At 46.3% G+C, this 16594-nt stretch overlaps 1 protein-coding gene across 2 annotated transcripts in view; it reads right to left on the bottom strand.

Annotated features, from left to right (window-relative positions):
* Positions 1-16594, bottom strand: part of LOC144818744 (uncharacterized) — a 397421-nt gene that overhangs the window by 225961 nt on the left and 154866 nt on the right. Inside the window, exon 7 of one of the 2 annotated variants that reach the window (XM_078676447.1) lies at positions 1197-2534. The exons of the other annotated variant lie outside the window; for it this stretch is intronic. Coding sequence (XP_078532573.1) covers positions 1735-2534 — 800 coding nt within the window. The 3' untranslated portion in view covers positions 1197-1734. Of the gene's footprint in view, positions 1-1196; positions 2535-16594 lie in introns of those variants that run through there. 2 annotated transcript variants of the gene reach the window in all.

Below are 16594 nucleotides of genomic sequence, written 5' to 3'. Positions count from 1 at the left end.
AGTGGGTATCTTAATGGCTGTATGAGGGAGTGACTCAGTGTGTATGTGGCTGTATGGGTGAGAGAGTGGCTGTTTAGTTAAGTGAGTTGGTGCGTGAGGTCCTGTATTGGAAAGTAAGTGCTGTGTGAATGGCTGTACAGGAGTGAGCAGATGTGCGAGTGCTTGTATGGATGTGTAGATGGGTATGTAAGTGGTTGTGTGAGTAAGTGTGTGAGTTTTTGTATGGGTGAGTGAGTGGCTGTGTTGAGAGGCTGTATAGGTGATTGAGTGGGTGTGTGAGTGACTGTACAGGTGAGTGAATGGAAGCATTGCGAGCAACCCTGGAATGTATGAAGGGATGGCTGTGAGCCTGGAAGGTGGTGATATAGCGGCGGATGGAGCAGTATCCCGAGGCCCCGGCCTACAGTGGTTCTCGGATATTTTAATCCAGGCTCTGCATGGCTGGGTCCATGAATAGACAGGGTGTGTGTGGTCCTCTTTACCTCCCCCAACTCGTTATTTTCTTCCTGTTTAGACTTTTTGGGGCGATACCCTCACCTGGGACTCATTGTTTATTTGTTGCATTTTTATTTGTGTTATTTATGTATCTAATGCTGATTTCACCACACACATGGTTGCCCACTCTCCCTGTGTTTGCCTGAAAACTGTTTCGGGTAGAGGGAGAAGGTGGGTACTTAGTTATTCCGGCTGCTGAATTTCAACTCTTAGATATATTTGTGTCACTGAGCATGTTAACTTATTCCAACCAGGGAGTCATGGTTTCATTTACCTGCAGTATTTCTGTGTGTAATGTCCTTAAAAATGTGAATAAACACATTTAAAAATAAAAATGTCTTTTCAGATGTTGTAGTGATGTTATCAATGATAAGAACATGTCATGAGTGATGTAATATGTGAGATAATTAGCAGTGCATGGCAGGAATGTGAGTGGCATTTACTGCAGAGCACAAGTTATAGTTACTTGATGTTAGTTGTTTCTTTTCTTTCTTTTGCTCTCAATACTGTATACAGAAGCACTACAATTTCAATTAAAATTAATTAAACAAAATTAAAGTTCTAGTTAATTGAGAACGCCTGAGCATCGCCCACCACTGTACATTGGATACTTCCCAAATTCACTGTAAAGTCCCCCCCCGAAGATTTTCGTGCTCCCCTATATATTTTTTAATACTTTTTTTTGTGTGAAATGTCTATATTTTTTTAACCTTCATTTATTGAAACTACTAAACAGAATTACACCAAATCAATAAGCAATGGGCTTCCCAAAATGCACTCAAAGATTTAGTATTATGAAAAATGTGTCTTCTGTAGGCGAGAAGTAAAAGCAAATCACAGGGTAATACAGATATGATTTGTTTTACTGTTTCATTTGGCAGGAGTTTGAGTAATGTAACCATTTTCAAAGAGAAAGTAGGCTTTCAAGTATGGTTGCGATTGCCAGGCCCCAGTGCCTGTATCAGTAAATACATAATAACATCTCTTGTGAAAGAAGAAGCATAAGTACATTCCCATTTCTCTTCAGGCTCTGGTATCAGGCAATTAGAACATCATCATTTTATAGTATTCTATGGATAGTGGTCTCAGCGTTTCTCGTGTGCTGAGATGTTATAATCTTCACAAAGATCCAAGGAGCAGGCAAGCTATTTTGTTGTACCATTCTGTCTCTTTCCCATGGTTCAAGTCACCAACGTGGGTTATGTTTACAGCTTGCACAAGATAAGTTTAATGTCCAACTCAAGCCATGCTAGGATAATATTCTGCATACTGTCCAATATGTTTTCTTTTATGTTGATTAAGATTACATTTGCTACTGAAGCATTTCTGACAGTATGTACAAGTGTATGGATTTTTACCTGCATGTGTTCGCTGATGTATAGTAAGGTCTCCCTTTTGAGTAAAACTTTTGTCACATTCTGTACAGGCATATCGCACACCTGCATGGGCTTTCTGGTGTCTCAATAAACTTCCTTTGATGCTGAAAGTTTTGCCACATTGGGTACAAATATATGGTCCAGCCGTTGAATTTTTATCTTCTGAATGTGCTCGCTGATGCTCATGTTGACATTGCTTTAAGGCAAAGCTATTCTTATAGTCAGTGTGCACTTGTGGACGGTCAGTGGTTTGTGTTCTCTGAGTGCAACTTATGTTTCCTGTTCCACTGAAAGTTTCTTCGCAGTCCTCAAATGTATGCAGTCTCCAGTTTTGCACTACGTTTGGTTGAAACTTAGGATGGTCTACTTGGTTTACATTATAATTGTTGAGGTTAGATGTACCCTGCATTTCTATGTCAGTGGTTCCTGGATATAGATTATAATGTTTTAAATTACTGAAGTCTTCTTTGCACGGAGCATTTTCTATTCCTCGTACTTTGGTATTACTTTCAGAAGATAAAAGGGTTCTTGAGTCTGTTTCTAAGTCGGTGTTGAGAGGCAAATTTTCCTTTATTTTTCTTAATGAAGCCTTACATGGCGTTACTACTTCCGCATCTTTCACAGAATCTGCTTCTTTCATTCTTCTGGTAACGATGTTTGGACCTGTTGCATCAACACAAGAATTCAAGAGGCACAACATAATTATTATTAATGCAGAACATTCTCAAGCCCCAGTATTTAGGAGAGAAGCATCATAACAATCAATACATCTAGTCTCATTGTAAGATCACCATTATTCCCTCTGTATCTCTTCCCTCTGCCCCGCCCAATTTACTAATAGTGCCCCCCCCCCCCCAACTGACTGATACTTGGAGCATCAGTAAGTACAGTTACCTTGAATTACAACTGGGATTGTGAGGGTACCCTTACAAATGGGGAATTACCAAGGGGTTCAGTGATTCTGGTCCTGAATGCACTGTAGCTCTTAATTTTTCCTTGGCATTTCACTAGGATGAATCTGATTACCATGGACCTTGAATTGATGGCCATCGTAGGGTATCCTCGCAATCAGAATTTCCAGAGAAAACCCACATGTTTTATTCACTTGTCTGATATTTTCAATATTCATAAAACTGGCTATGCCACTAGTAACAATTAAACAGACTAGAAACAAGGGGCCACAAGCATCATTCAAAATACCGGTCGCAAAGGGGCAGATTCACAGAATCTGCCCCTTTGCGACCAGTATTTTTGCATTTGGGATGCATCATCCCAAATGCAAAAATCACAATTTAAGTAATCGCTAAATTTGTGATTACTTAAATTGCGATTGCATTTAGGGAAGCGCAAATTGCGATTCCCTAAATGCAATGCATTAACCCAAAGATTTGTGATATTGCAATTAAGAAACTCAAATTACCATCAATTCAAAGTTGATGGTAATTTGCGAGAACTTAGAAAAATGCACAAAAGTGCATTGTTTAAAGTTCCTTGTTACACACATGGGGCATGTATTTGCAACGTGGCTTTTGGCACCCTTGCACCCTTGAAAATGCATGCGCACTTTGCAAGTACCTATTTGGCACTCACAAATTGCGCATGCAATTCCCATTCATTCCTATGAGTCTCTAGGCCCAGAGGAATTAATGGGAAGCAATTGCTTAATTGCGATTCGCAATTTGCGAGTCGCAATTAAGGAATATGTAGGAATCGCAATTCTTTTTGCGATTCCTACATACATCAGCGATTGCAATTCCTAAATTGCAATTTCTTAAAAATCGCAATTTAGGAATCACAATTACAAAGTTTGATGCATGTGGCCCAAAGCTCTTCCTCATTAGCTATTGAAACAAGCAGCCTGATTCATGAAAACCGGAATCTGCGATTTCCCAATTGCGATTAACTGCGAATCGCAATTTAGAAATCGCAGATCGGCATTCATGATTTTTTCCGATTAAAAAAAGCGATTCGCACGCGGCCGCAAAAAGCGTTAGCGAGTGTCGAAAATCGCAGATTAATCGCTATTTTCGGCAACATGCGTGTAGGATTAGCGAAATCGCTAATAGCGAAATCGCTAATACACGTGATCGGGAAAACGGGAAGTCGCTTTTCGAGCACAGTGATGACATCACAACCAGGAAGCAGCCAGTTCCCACCCCCATTCACCACAGTGAGGCAGACCTCGAGGCAGCTCCTGCAAGGACACCTGCAAACTTGGAATACCACACCCAATCTCACTGCAGCAATGGCAGAGGAGGCTGTGCCAGGGCCCAGCAACACCGGGCGCAAGAGAAAACTGAAGTTCTCCGAACAGGAGTTGGAGCACCTCATCGAAGGGGTGGTAGAGAACCACTCCAAACTGTTTGGGAAAGAGACAAGGAGGGTGCCTGAGCAGGAGAAGCGGAGAATAGGGGTCGGGATAGCAGCCACAGTGAACTCCGTGGGCGTGGCAGACAGGTCAATGGATGAACTAAAGAAGAGGTGGTACGACCTCCGAGGTCGTGCCAAGGAGAGGGTTGCCGAGAGGCTGGGAGAGTCCCTAGCCACTGGAGGGGGAGGACCTACAGTCCCTCCAAACACCGCCATGGAGGACCGCGTCGAGGACACGTTGGAGTCCGAGGCGTGCATTGGGGTCATCAGATTGGACTCATCCCGCCCCACCCAAGAGAGCCAAGGTAAGTCGCATGCGACTGCGACCCTGTCCCCTATGAATGGCCATTACCCTATAGCCTCCCATAATGTTCCAAAGTCATGCCATCGGTGCACATTAGGTAATGCCCTAAAGCATTGTGGGACATGTAGTGTGGCCACAATGTACAAGTACCCCAATGCAGCCAGACAGGTTCCAAAGTACGCAATGCCACAGCCAGTCAGGGAATGTCATCCAGCATGCATGTAGCAACTGCACGTGTGACAGATACATGCAACTAATGGACGTCCACTTCCCCTCACAGGTGGCGCAGACAGCAGCGACAGTGACAGGCTGTTCATCGATGAGCAACCACAGGATGCGGTGGAGGTGCCGTCACAAACACATCCAGCACCAACAGGCGCTGCACCTACCCCTGCAGCCAGGCCCACAGCATCAGCGCCAACACCAACAGGCGCTGCACCAACCCCTGCAGCCAGGCCCACAGCATCAGCGCCAGCACCAACAGGCGCTGCACCAACCCCTGCAGCCAGGCCCACAGCATCAGCGCCAGCACCAACAGGCGCTGCACCAACCCCTGCAGCCAGGCCTGCAGCATCAGCGCCAGCACCAACAGGCGCTGCACCAACCCCTGCAGCCAGGCCCGCAGCATCAGCGCCAGCACCAACAGGCGCTGCACCAACCCCTGCAGCCAGGCCCACAGCATCAGCGCCAGCACCAACAGGCGCTGCACCAACCCCTGCAGCCAGGCCCGCAGCAGCTGGAGCCTCCACATCTGCTCCAGCGACAGCGGTGACACAGCGCCCACCCACTGTGGGCAGCCAGCAGAGCAGGCATGGCAGGGCTCGCCTGCAGAACAATGCATGCAGCGGCAGGAGGGGGATGGAAGTGCGATTGCCGAGCATGAGCATAGAGCGTAGAATGCTACGCATTCACCAGATGCAGGCACGCCGGCAAGGGGCCATACAGATGCAGCTGCATAATATTGGCCGCAATGTCGCAGGTGTGGGGGAGAGGATGGACCGCATGACGGCAGCCATGGCAGCTGTGGGGGAGAGGATGGACCGCATGACGGCAGCCATGGAGGCCAACACTGCTGCGCTAATATCACAGCGCAACACCGGGCGCCGCCACCACCGGCAGCTACTGTCGCGGCTGTCGTCATACACCAGGTCTAACTACGTGATCGGCAATGCGACATCCCAGCTATCGCGACGGTCCCTGGCGCAGCAGCAGCAGCTAATCCAATGCTGCGAGGATGTGGCCAGAGTATTAGAACACCTCACCACTGCCGTTATTGCACTCCACCCCCCTGTACCTGGCAATGTCGGGGGGGACGATGCCAGCGAGGGCACCTCAAGTGTGAGCAGCCAGTCTGCCTCACAGGTAGCGGTGTTACGACGTAGCACCAGGCCCACTGCAGGGTCACGTGCGGTGGCAGAGGAGGAGCCGGAGAGGCGCTTGGGTGATTCGCGCCGGAGGCGCACCTGACTAACATGTACTTTTACAGGCACAGGCTGACACTATAAGCCTGCCCTGTGTTTTGGACGCAGCAGTATGGGGCAATACTGATTGCATAGGAAGGATGGCAACTTGCACTATTATTGTGAATCAAACAATAATATTTATTCTTGCATCATACATTGGCGTCCTGTCATTATTTCCATTTGCATGCAATTGTGATTTGTTGGGTGAGGGGAGTGGGTGGACTAGAAACTGTTCATTGTGATGTGGTTGCGGCGTCTGTGGCCTTCAGCTGGGTTCTCCCCGCGTGCATGACGCCCATGTGCAGGTGGCCGGTCGTCCCCTTCCGACTCACTGCCAGAGATGTCTACAGGTATCCTGCGCTTGGTAGCAATGTTGTGTAGTATTGCGCAGACAGCCACAATGCGGCAGCACACATCAGGACTGTAGTACATGGCCCCACCTGTCTTGTGCAGTATGCGGAATCTGCTCTTCAGCAGCCCAAAAGTCCTTTCAATGCAATTCCTTGTCCGTATGTGTGCAACTATTGTAACGTCGTTGCTGTGGTGTAGCAGGGTTGCCACTGTCACCTGAATGAGAGGAGCAGAGGGTGAGTGCCTGTGCAGCGCAGCTACTTCATCGCAATGTGACATTGTGGACAAAGTGTACTTACCAAGTAGGTGTCCTTCCCCAAAGTCTCCCCTGGCCAGTCGTGTGTGGAGGCCGCTGTACCGGAATATGAATGAGTCATGGGTACTCCCTGGGTACTGTGCCACTATGTCCGTGATGTATGTCTTAGCATTGCAGACCATCTGGATGTTGAGGGAGTGGTAGGACTTGCGATTGCGGTACATGTACTCCGTTGCAGCTGGTGGGCAGATGGCGATGTGGGTACAGTCAATGCATCCTATCACATGTGGGAAATGGGCAACATTGTAGAATTGTAGCTTGGTCAAATCCAAATCCTGTTGGCTGGTGGGAAATTTGATGTGTTGGTGTAGCTGGTTCAGCATTGCGTCAAGGAAACTCCTTAGGCAGCGGGACATGGTAGGCTGGGATATCCCCCCAGCAACCGCTACTATCCCCTGGAAGCTCCCAGAGGCCAGGAGGTGCAGGCTACACAATACCTGGACATGCGTAGGCACGGCATTGTTCTGCCTTGTTGGGTGCTGCATCAGGGGGTCAAGGTCCTGTATTAGCTGGATTATCATTTCCCCATTCAGGCGGTACTTTGCATAAATTTGCTCTCTGGTTTGGCCCAGCAGGGTGACCCGCTGGCGGAATATCCTGTCCTGGATTCTGCGTCTCCTCCGTGCTGCTCGCTGTAGCCTTCGCCGCCTGACCACCATGTACATACCTGGCATTGTGAGACTCCAAATGCTGCTGCTGATTCTCCTTATGTGTGTTTGGTCAGGCCTGCACCTGTTACTGATTGGCCAACGGTTTTTCCCAAAAAAAATTCAATGGCTTTTATGGTTACCACCTGCTTTGGGTTGTCCTTAATTTGCGCCTCGCAAACAGCGATTTTGGGGTTTTTCGCTATTTGCGATTTTTCATGATTACCGATTGCGATTGTATAGCGAATTCGCTATTATTTTCGCAGTATCCGTGGTTTGTCGCATTTTCCGATTCGCTAATGCTCTCCTGCCGGGATTCTGCGAATCTATTTGCGGATTCGCTATTATGTGTTTGCGACTTCGCTATTGTCGTGATGAATGCCGATTGGGGAAATTGCGGCCGCAATAGCATTTTCGCAGCTATTGCGAGCGCAATTTTGTTTGATGAATCAGGTGGAAGGTTTCTAATAACAATCTAATGACCGTGTGGTTGACAGTTGTACATGATTTGTTTTACAGTTTAGTTTAATTTGGATGAGAAATTCAAACATTCCACAACTAATACGTCATTATTTTTTGCATCATTTCCATTACTAGAAACAATCTATATACCCTACAAAAATAAAATCAATTCACACAAATAATTTATAATATTTCAAAACGCAAATCAATTGATAGTAAAACTAGGTTATAACTCAGCATGCAACACTGCACAATGTATATAATAATTCTCACCAGCCATCGCATAGTCCCCAAAAACAAAGCATCTCTGACACTTAAAATCCTAGATGGTTATATCTCTTGTACAAAGAACCATCCTCCAGTAATACGTGTTGGTGACTTTAACATCACGTATGAACCCCTTGAATATATCTTAAATCTAACACAGTGGGAGGATGCAATTATAGGAGCTCCTGATTTGAAGGCTAAACCTAATAAATCTTGGTCTAGAGCTGCTTTGCTATTAGTACAATTAGTAACACTAACCTTGTCTCATGGCTTACTGGCATGCAATTGGAGATCTATTTCAGATAGGGCTAGAGCTTTCACATTTAGAAGCGGTAACTATAAGAGCAGAATCGATTACTATATAATGGACAGTAGGATTTGGGGGAAGCGTCTTGATTGTAAGATTATTTCCAGGTGGGGCAGTGATCATAATGCCCTTGATTTAGCTCATAACACTGGTATGTTCCAAGTTCTGGCTATCCTACATCCTTATATTCATTTAGGTGCACATGCATCAAGGTAGGCTTTTGCGATTCCTTAAATAAGATTATTAAGGAATCGCAATTATGGAATTGCAAAAGCCTATGCATGTAGGAATCACATGTGTGTGTGTAACATGGAACTATGAAAAATGCACTTTGGTGCATTTTTCAAAGTTTTTGTAAATTACCATCAAGTTCAATTTGATGGTGATTTGCGACCCCTAATAGCGAAATCGATATTTACGATTGCATCATGCATTGCATTTAGGGAATCATAATTTGCGATTCCCTAAATGCATTCGCAATTTAAGTAATCGCTATTTTAGCGATTACTTAAATTGCGATTTTTGCATTTGGGATGATGCTTCCCAAATGCAAAAATACCAGCCGTAATGGGGCAGATTCTGCGAAACCACACAGACGGGATACCACACACCGTACTCGGTCTGCTGCTTGGGAGCTTTTGCTGTACTCTGCTGCGCTAGGAAGATGTTGCTTTATCCTTGGAAGGAAACCAGATCACATTAATCAGAGGACCTTATTTTGGATTCATCAGTGATACTTAACAGAACCCCTGTGTGGGTCGGAATTAACACCACATTAAAAAAACGAGTACTTAGTATAGCCTTGAGAAAGTCGCGGGATCACACCCTGTAGCGACGAAACACGTGTTGGTTGTGGCCAAGAACACCAGAATAAAGCGTGAACAAGACAAAAGAAAGAAAGAATTGTGTATATTCTGTGTTTCAATTACTGTACTTGCCTTTTAACTTGGAGGGAAACCATATCTTACCTGATACGTGTGCTGGGGAGTTCAGTCGCGTTTAAGGCCTTGTGCTTAATTTGTGGAGTTTAGTGGATCTCCACGCCCTTTAGCACCGTAAGAATTAATTTTGAGAGAAAATACAATAAGTGTAACTCAATCCTGTGGCGCCATAATTCCCTATAAGCACAAACCACTTCTTCTATATCGCTACAGATTCTGCGAATCTGCCCGTTTGCGACCAGTTTTTTGGTTGATGCATGGGGCCCTTAGAGCCTACTGTCTCCAACAATAGAAGGGGAATAAAATGGCTAAGTATCAATGGGAATCCTGCTCTATTAGCCAACAATTTATGATTTTTTTTTATATCACTCTGGATTTTGTTCAAGATGTATCTAATCAGAATATATCAATAATTAACTCACATATCAAACTGTTTAAACTTCTTTAAAAGACCTGTTTTCTAAGACCAATATGCAAATTCCTAACTGCCATCGCAAAGTCATGCCTTGGTTCTGCAAAGAATGTCGTCAGGCCAAATCTCAACTTATTCTATACATTAAATCTACTAATCAAGCTGCCTTAAGAGAAGCTAGATCTTCTTTTAAGCATATTCTGTCTATCAGAAAACGAGACTGGGATGATGCCAATGGGCAGGACCTGCTAGAGGCTGACCTTAATAAAAGCTTTCTGGCAACTAGTAGCCCATGGCAGCTTAGCTGCTAGTACATCTAAAGATCACTTCTTGCAACCCAATGTTTGGTTCAAGCACTTCTCTAATCCCCTGATCTATATTCTGATTGGGATTCATCCACCAAATGTCATTAAGATACTGTTATCAAGTGAATCCTTTGAGGCTGATCGTATTGCCTTTTCATTATTAAACACAAGGAAGTTCACACCTAAGGAAAGCCCCAGGCCCGATTAATATTCCTGAGAACTTATATAAATCTGATACTGAAATGTGTGCCCCTTATTAATCAGCTTTCTAATGGGATACTCAGTGAAGCGGATACAACTGCTTCCTGGGATAGGATGTACATTATAATAAACTATACAAATTTGATGAGGTAACCCTATGAATTACAGACCTATAAGCCTTCTAGACAACATACAAAAATGTTTTTGTAAGCAGCTTCTGGATAAGTTGCAGGGGTGGACGGATGGTGCTCAAATTCTTCCCTGCCTCAGGCAGGATTTCGCACTAAGGTTAGTACCACTAACCAAATCTTTTTTCACTTATTACTTGGAAATACATCACCCTTTCTAAAGACCAAATCAATGAAGCCATCATGGAGCTAGCAAACTCGTGTTGACGAGTATCCAGCCCATGTGCTCTTTATGGCTTACCTGTTCGCTTACAACATCCCAGAATGGACTGGATATTGTAGGGGCATATTGCTCATCCTGATATGCCCAGACAAAGTATATAGTGACCTCTGCCTTAGGCCTGAAGACCTGCAGTAGGGGTGACTTACCTATATCTTATGCAGTGCATGAAAGGCATGGCACGGAAGGCTGTCTGTCATGTAAATTCTTTGAAATTTCCAGCACCAAGACATGCAGCATGCAATGGCAGAGTGCATAGCCTTGGTGAGGGGGCCCTGGGGTGGCACAACCAGTGCTAAAGCCCCAGAGGACCCTCTTCAGTTTCCATGCCCCAGGTACCAGGGGAACCACTTATTAGGGACTTTCAGGGGTAGCTGAAGTTGTGCCAACCGTGGTAGTGTTTTGGGAAAAATATCTGGTACTGGGGACCTGGTCCAGTGCCCTTACAGTACATCTGCAATGGCATGATCAGTCCCAGGTCTGTGAACCACTGTAAAGTTCATTCCCTGTATGGATATGAAGTTTTTTCCGTTTATCTGCATGAGCAATCTGAGAGGCCTGTGGTCAGTTTGGACAAGGAAGTGAGAACCAAACACGTACAAACCAGCTACTTCAGGGGCCAAACCACAGAAAAGACTTCCTTCTCTACGGAACTCCAACGCTGCTCTCTGGAGAGAACAGGTTGGTCATGGCCATCATCATTGGTCTGGGATAGGACCACTTCTATCCCATGTTCAGAGGCATTTGTCTGCACCATGAACTGCTTGGAGTAATCTAGAACTTTTAGAATGGGTGCTGATCACATTGCCTCTTTCAAGGTGTCAAAAGACTTTTGACAGCTCACTGTTCAGTTGACTTTTTTGGGCATTTTCTAAGAGGTCAATTCTGTGAGGGGGGCCACAAATGGCCCATATCCATGCATAACAGCCTGTAGTAGCAAGACAAGCCATGGAATGCCCTGACTTGGGTCTTGGTGGTAGGAGCTTCCAAATCTAGAATGGTCTGGATTTTGGGCTGTAGTGGCTGAACGTGGACTCCACCCACAAGGTAGCCCAAGTATACAACCTTGCCCTGCCCTATCTGGCACTTGCTTGCTTTAACAGTGAGGCCTGTTCTCTGCATAGCTCCCAGGACCTTCAGGAGGTGGATTAGGCGATCGTACTAGGTAAAGCTAAAGACAGCAATATCATCAAAATAGACTGCATAATAGGCTTCCAAGACTTTATTCACCAACCTCTGAATTGGCAGGGGCATTCTTCCAGTGAAAAATGAAGATTTTTCTTTTGCTCCGGGGTTCAGACCATTTTGCCAGTACCCTGATATGAGATCAAAGGTACCCAGATATGTACCTGTCCCTAACCTGTGAATTAGCTAATCAGCTCTTGGAATTAGCATTGAGGCCCCTGTAGTCCACACAACACCTCATGTTTTTCTTTTCACCCTGGGAATGAGGTTTGGGGACTAACACAACTGGGCTGGCCCAGGGGCCCTCTGAAAGTTCAATAACACCCAAGTCCAGCATCTTGCTTACTTCAGTTTTTATGCTTTACTTGACATTGTTGTGTTTCTATCTAGGACCCTAATTCGATATTCCCGATTTATGCCCTTATATGGTTATAATAAATAATAACAATCAATCAATGAGGGGAGGAAGAGTGCTGATCCATTCAGTCTCCTTAGGAATAATCAATAAATCACGGGGGGGAAGGATCACTTGTCCTGCATAACCAGGGTATGCAGGTTGATGTGGGGTGTCTCCCAAATAAAAGGCCCTCATGCACGTGTAATTTTCGGTTCTCGTATCGGTATATGTTGTCTCCCCGCTCCTATTGACACGTGTGTGCATAATCATTGGGTCAGTAGTTTATGCACCCTCTGCCAGGAGGTAATAACCCTTGGTTAAAACAGTAGTGATCGTGAATAGTGGGTGATAAGTGCTCAGGGAAGGTTCTTTAAAATACACGAATGAACAGACTGAATCTTTAATTGGTCTGGGTTCGGGTATACTCAATGAGTAGGTTTTCTGGTGTGCAGCTATGGAATGATTAGGAATTCAAGCGCACTGATTATGGTGAGGTTAAAACGGTCGACATGTTTCAGCCCTGTTCGCCTATGTAGGTCAGTGGGCTTTCTTCAGGACCAGAGGGAATGAGTGAATAAAGTGAAAAAAGAAAAGGTTTTGACCTGTTTCTTCAGTTGGTAATAGGTCGCATTGTACCTAAAGAAGTGACTGTTGACACTTCGTCGGGTTGGTGGCAAAAGTAGGGAATGCCTCACTTGGGCTCTTCTCCTCCTGCGCAGCTTGTGCTGTCTCTGCCTCTCTCAACCCAGCAAGTCAGAACATCAACTTGGTCCTAAAGCCTCACAAATCCTCTCACATCGAGAAAAGAGAACTGTCATCAGTGAACATCACAGCCAATCCAATACCCGGTGGGGTAGCATGGGACAAAACGGATTATGAGATTTATGGCCCGATTGAGCTCTTGAAATATCCACACCAGTTTTTAGGTTTCCTTAAGTGACTTTGTGACACCAAGTACTTTCTCTGATGACTGGGACTTTAAAAACATTAATAATATGATTTCAGATTTAGTAATGTCAGCAAAATTTACAGAACATGATTATTTACAGGGTTCATCAAAATATGAAGAGTTATATTGCTATAATCATTTTGGTCATCACTATTTGCATAAATCTGCACAGCCTAGAAATGTTTTTAATTATAACCAATGGGAACATTGTGCAACACCGCCTAAAGGCAGCTCGAAAACATTTTATGAGAAATTCCCATACTTCTCAGGGTTTAACACAAGTGATGTAGAAACGTTTTATTTTAAAATGTTAAATAAGACGGAATGAAAACAATGTTGACAAATACTAAATTGATTTTAAGCAGAATGAAGTCTATTATTTTACAGACAACTGTGCCTTTAACCTCGTCCAAAGAAACGTATGATCTGCAAGTTGCAAGGACAGCGGCAGAGATACATTCCCTATTATCAACAAATTGCCCCGTGCATTTCGTAGAAATGTTAGGTCAAATTTTAAACATGTCTGATACCATTGGCATTGCACATTTATTTAAGACAATTCTTAAGACATTCTGTCCATCACTGTTGTGTTTGCAGTTACCGCTCTAAGTGTACTGGGGATGCTCAGACGTGAGTCCCAGGCACTCCACACCACTGGAGTCAAGCTACCCGGGCTGATGAGAGGTGTTACCTCGAAACCGGGCCGGTCCTCGGATGCTTGATTCCGTTCTGGGAAGGACATGGCTTTTGTAGTTCGGACTGGACTGTTCCCATGGGGCACAGGGTCAGCGCTGATTTGCATATCGCCATTGTCTAACCCAGGGAGGTGTGGAGTGGAAAAACGATGGATTTGGGCCCAGATCTTTGGACTGGGGTGAATGTGTGACATTGATCCACATTCTGTCCATCACTGTTGTGTTTGCAGTTACCGCTCTAAGTGTACTGGGGATGCTCAGACGTGAGTCCCAGGCACTCCACACCACTGGAGCCAAGCTAGCCGGGCTGATGAGAGGTGTTACCTCGAAACCGGGCCGGTCCTCGGATGCTTGATTCCGTTCTGGGAAGGACATGGCTTTTGTAGTTCGGACTGGACTGTTCCCATGGGGCACAGGGTCAGCGCTGATTTGCATATCGCCATTGTCTAACCCAGGGTGGTGTGGAGTGGAAAAACGATGGATTTGGGCCCAGATCTTTGGACTGGGGTGAATGTGTGACATTGATCCACATTCTGTCCATCACTGTTGTGTTTGCAGTTACCGCTCTAAGTGTACTGGGGATGCTCAGACGTGAGTCCCAGGCACTCCACACCACTGGAGTCAAGCTAGCCGGGCTGATGAGAGGTGTTACCTCGAAACCGGGCCGGTCCTCGGATGCTTGATTCCGTTCTGGGAAGGACATGGCTTTTGTAGTTCGGACTGGACTGTTCCCATGGGGCACAGGGTCAGCGCTGATTTGCATATCGCCATTGTCTAACCCAGGGTGGTGTGGAGTGGAAAAACGATGGATTTGGGCCCAGATCTTTGGACTGAGGTGAATGTGTGACATTGATCCACATTCTGTGCATCACTGTTGTGTTTGCAGTTACCGCTCTAAGTGTACTGGGGATGCTCAGACGTGAGTCCCAGGCACTCCACACCACTGGAGTCAAGCTAGCCGGGCTGATGAGAGGTGTTACCTCGAAACCGGGCCGGTCCTCGGATGATTGATTCCATTCTGGGAAGGACATGGCTTTTGTAGTTCGGACTGGACTGTTCCCATGGGGCACAGGGTCAGCGCTGATTTGCATATCGCCATTGTCTAACCCAGGGTGGTGTGGAGTGGAAAAACGATGGATTTGGGCCCAGATCTTTGGACTGGGGTGAATGTGTGACATTGATCCACATTCTGTCCATCACTGTTGTGTTTGCAGTTACCGCTCTAAGTGTACTGGGGATGCTCAGACGTGAGTCCCAGGCACTCCACACCACTGGAGTCAAGCTAGCCGGGCTGATGAGAGGTGTTACCTCGAAACCGGGCCGGTCCTCGGATGCTTGATTCCGTTCTGGGAAGGACATGGCTTTTGTAGTTCGGACTGGACTGTTCCCATGGGGCACCGGGTCAGCGCTGATTTGCATATCGCCATTGTCTAACCCAGGGTGGTGTGGAGTGGAAAAACGATAGATTTGGGCCCAGATCTTTGGACTGGGGTGAATGTGTGACATTGATCCACATTCTGTCCATCACTGTTGTGTTTGCAGTTACTGCTCTAAGTGTACTGGGGATGCTCAGACGTGAGTCCCAGGCACTCCACACCACTGGAGTCAAGCTAGCCGGGCTGATGAGAGGTGTTACCTCGAAACCGGGCCGGTCCTCGGATGCTTGATTCCGTTCTGGGAAGGACATGGCTTTTGTAGTTCGGACTGGACTGTTCCCATGGGGCACAGGGTCAGCGCTGATTTGCATATCGCCATTGTCTAACCCAGGGTGGTGTGGAGTGGAAAAACGATGGATTTGGGCCCAGATCTTTGGACTGGGGTGAATGTGTGACATTGATCCACATTCTGTCCATCACTGTTGTGTTTGCAGTTACCGCTCTAAGTGTACTGGGGATGCTCAGACGTGAGTCCCAGGCACTCCACACCACTGGAGTCAAGCTAGCCGGGCTGATGAGAGGTGTTACCTCGAAACCGGGCCGTTCCTCGGATGCTTGATTCCGTTCTGGGAAGGACATGGCTTTTGTAGTTCGGACTGGACTGTTCCCATGGGGCACAGGGTCAGCGCTGATTTGCATATCGCCATTGTCTAACCCAGGGTGGTGTGGAGTGGAAAAACGATGGATTTGGGCCCAGATCTTTGGACTGGGGTGAATGTGTGACATTGATCCACATTCTGTCCATCACTGTTGTGTTTGCAGTTACCGCTCTAAGTGTACTGGGGATGCTCAGACGTGAGTCCCAGGCACTCCACACCACTGGAGTCAAGCTAGCCGGGCTGATGAGAGGTGTTACCTCGAAACCGGGCCGGTCCTCGGATGCTTGATTCCGTTCTGGGAAGGACATGGCTTTTGTAGTTCGGACTGGACTGTTCCCATGGGGCACAGGGTCAGCGCTGATTTGCATATCGCCATTGTCTAACCCAGGGTGGTGTGGAGAGGAAAAACGATGGATTTGGGCCCAGATCTTTGGACTGGGGTGAATGTGTGACATTGATCCACATTCTGTCCATCACTGTTGTGTTTGCAGTTACCGCTCTAAGTGTACTGGGGATGCTCAGACGTGAGTCCCAGGCACTCCACACCACTGGAGTCAAGCTAGCCGGGCTGATGAGAGGTGTTACCTCGAAACCGGGCCGGTCCTCGGATGCTTGATTCCGTTCTGGGAAGGACATGGCTTTTGTAGTTCGGACTGGACTGTTCCCATGGGGCACAGGGTCAGCGCTGATTTGCATATCGCCATTGTC

This window comes from Lissotriton helveticus, chromosome 2_1 (genome assembly GCF_964261635.1).
Source record: "Lissotriton helveticus chromosome 2_1, aLisHel1.1, whole genome shotgun sequence".
Classification (NCBI taxonomy): Eukaryota; Metazoa; Chordata; class Amphibia; order Caudata; family Salamandridae; genus Lissotriton; species Lissotriton helveticus.
Note: the sequence above shows the minus strand (reverse complement) of the source record. Positions and strands in the feature narration are given on the sequence as shown.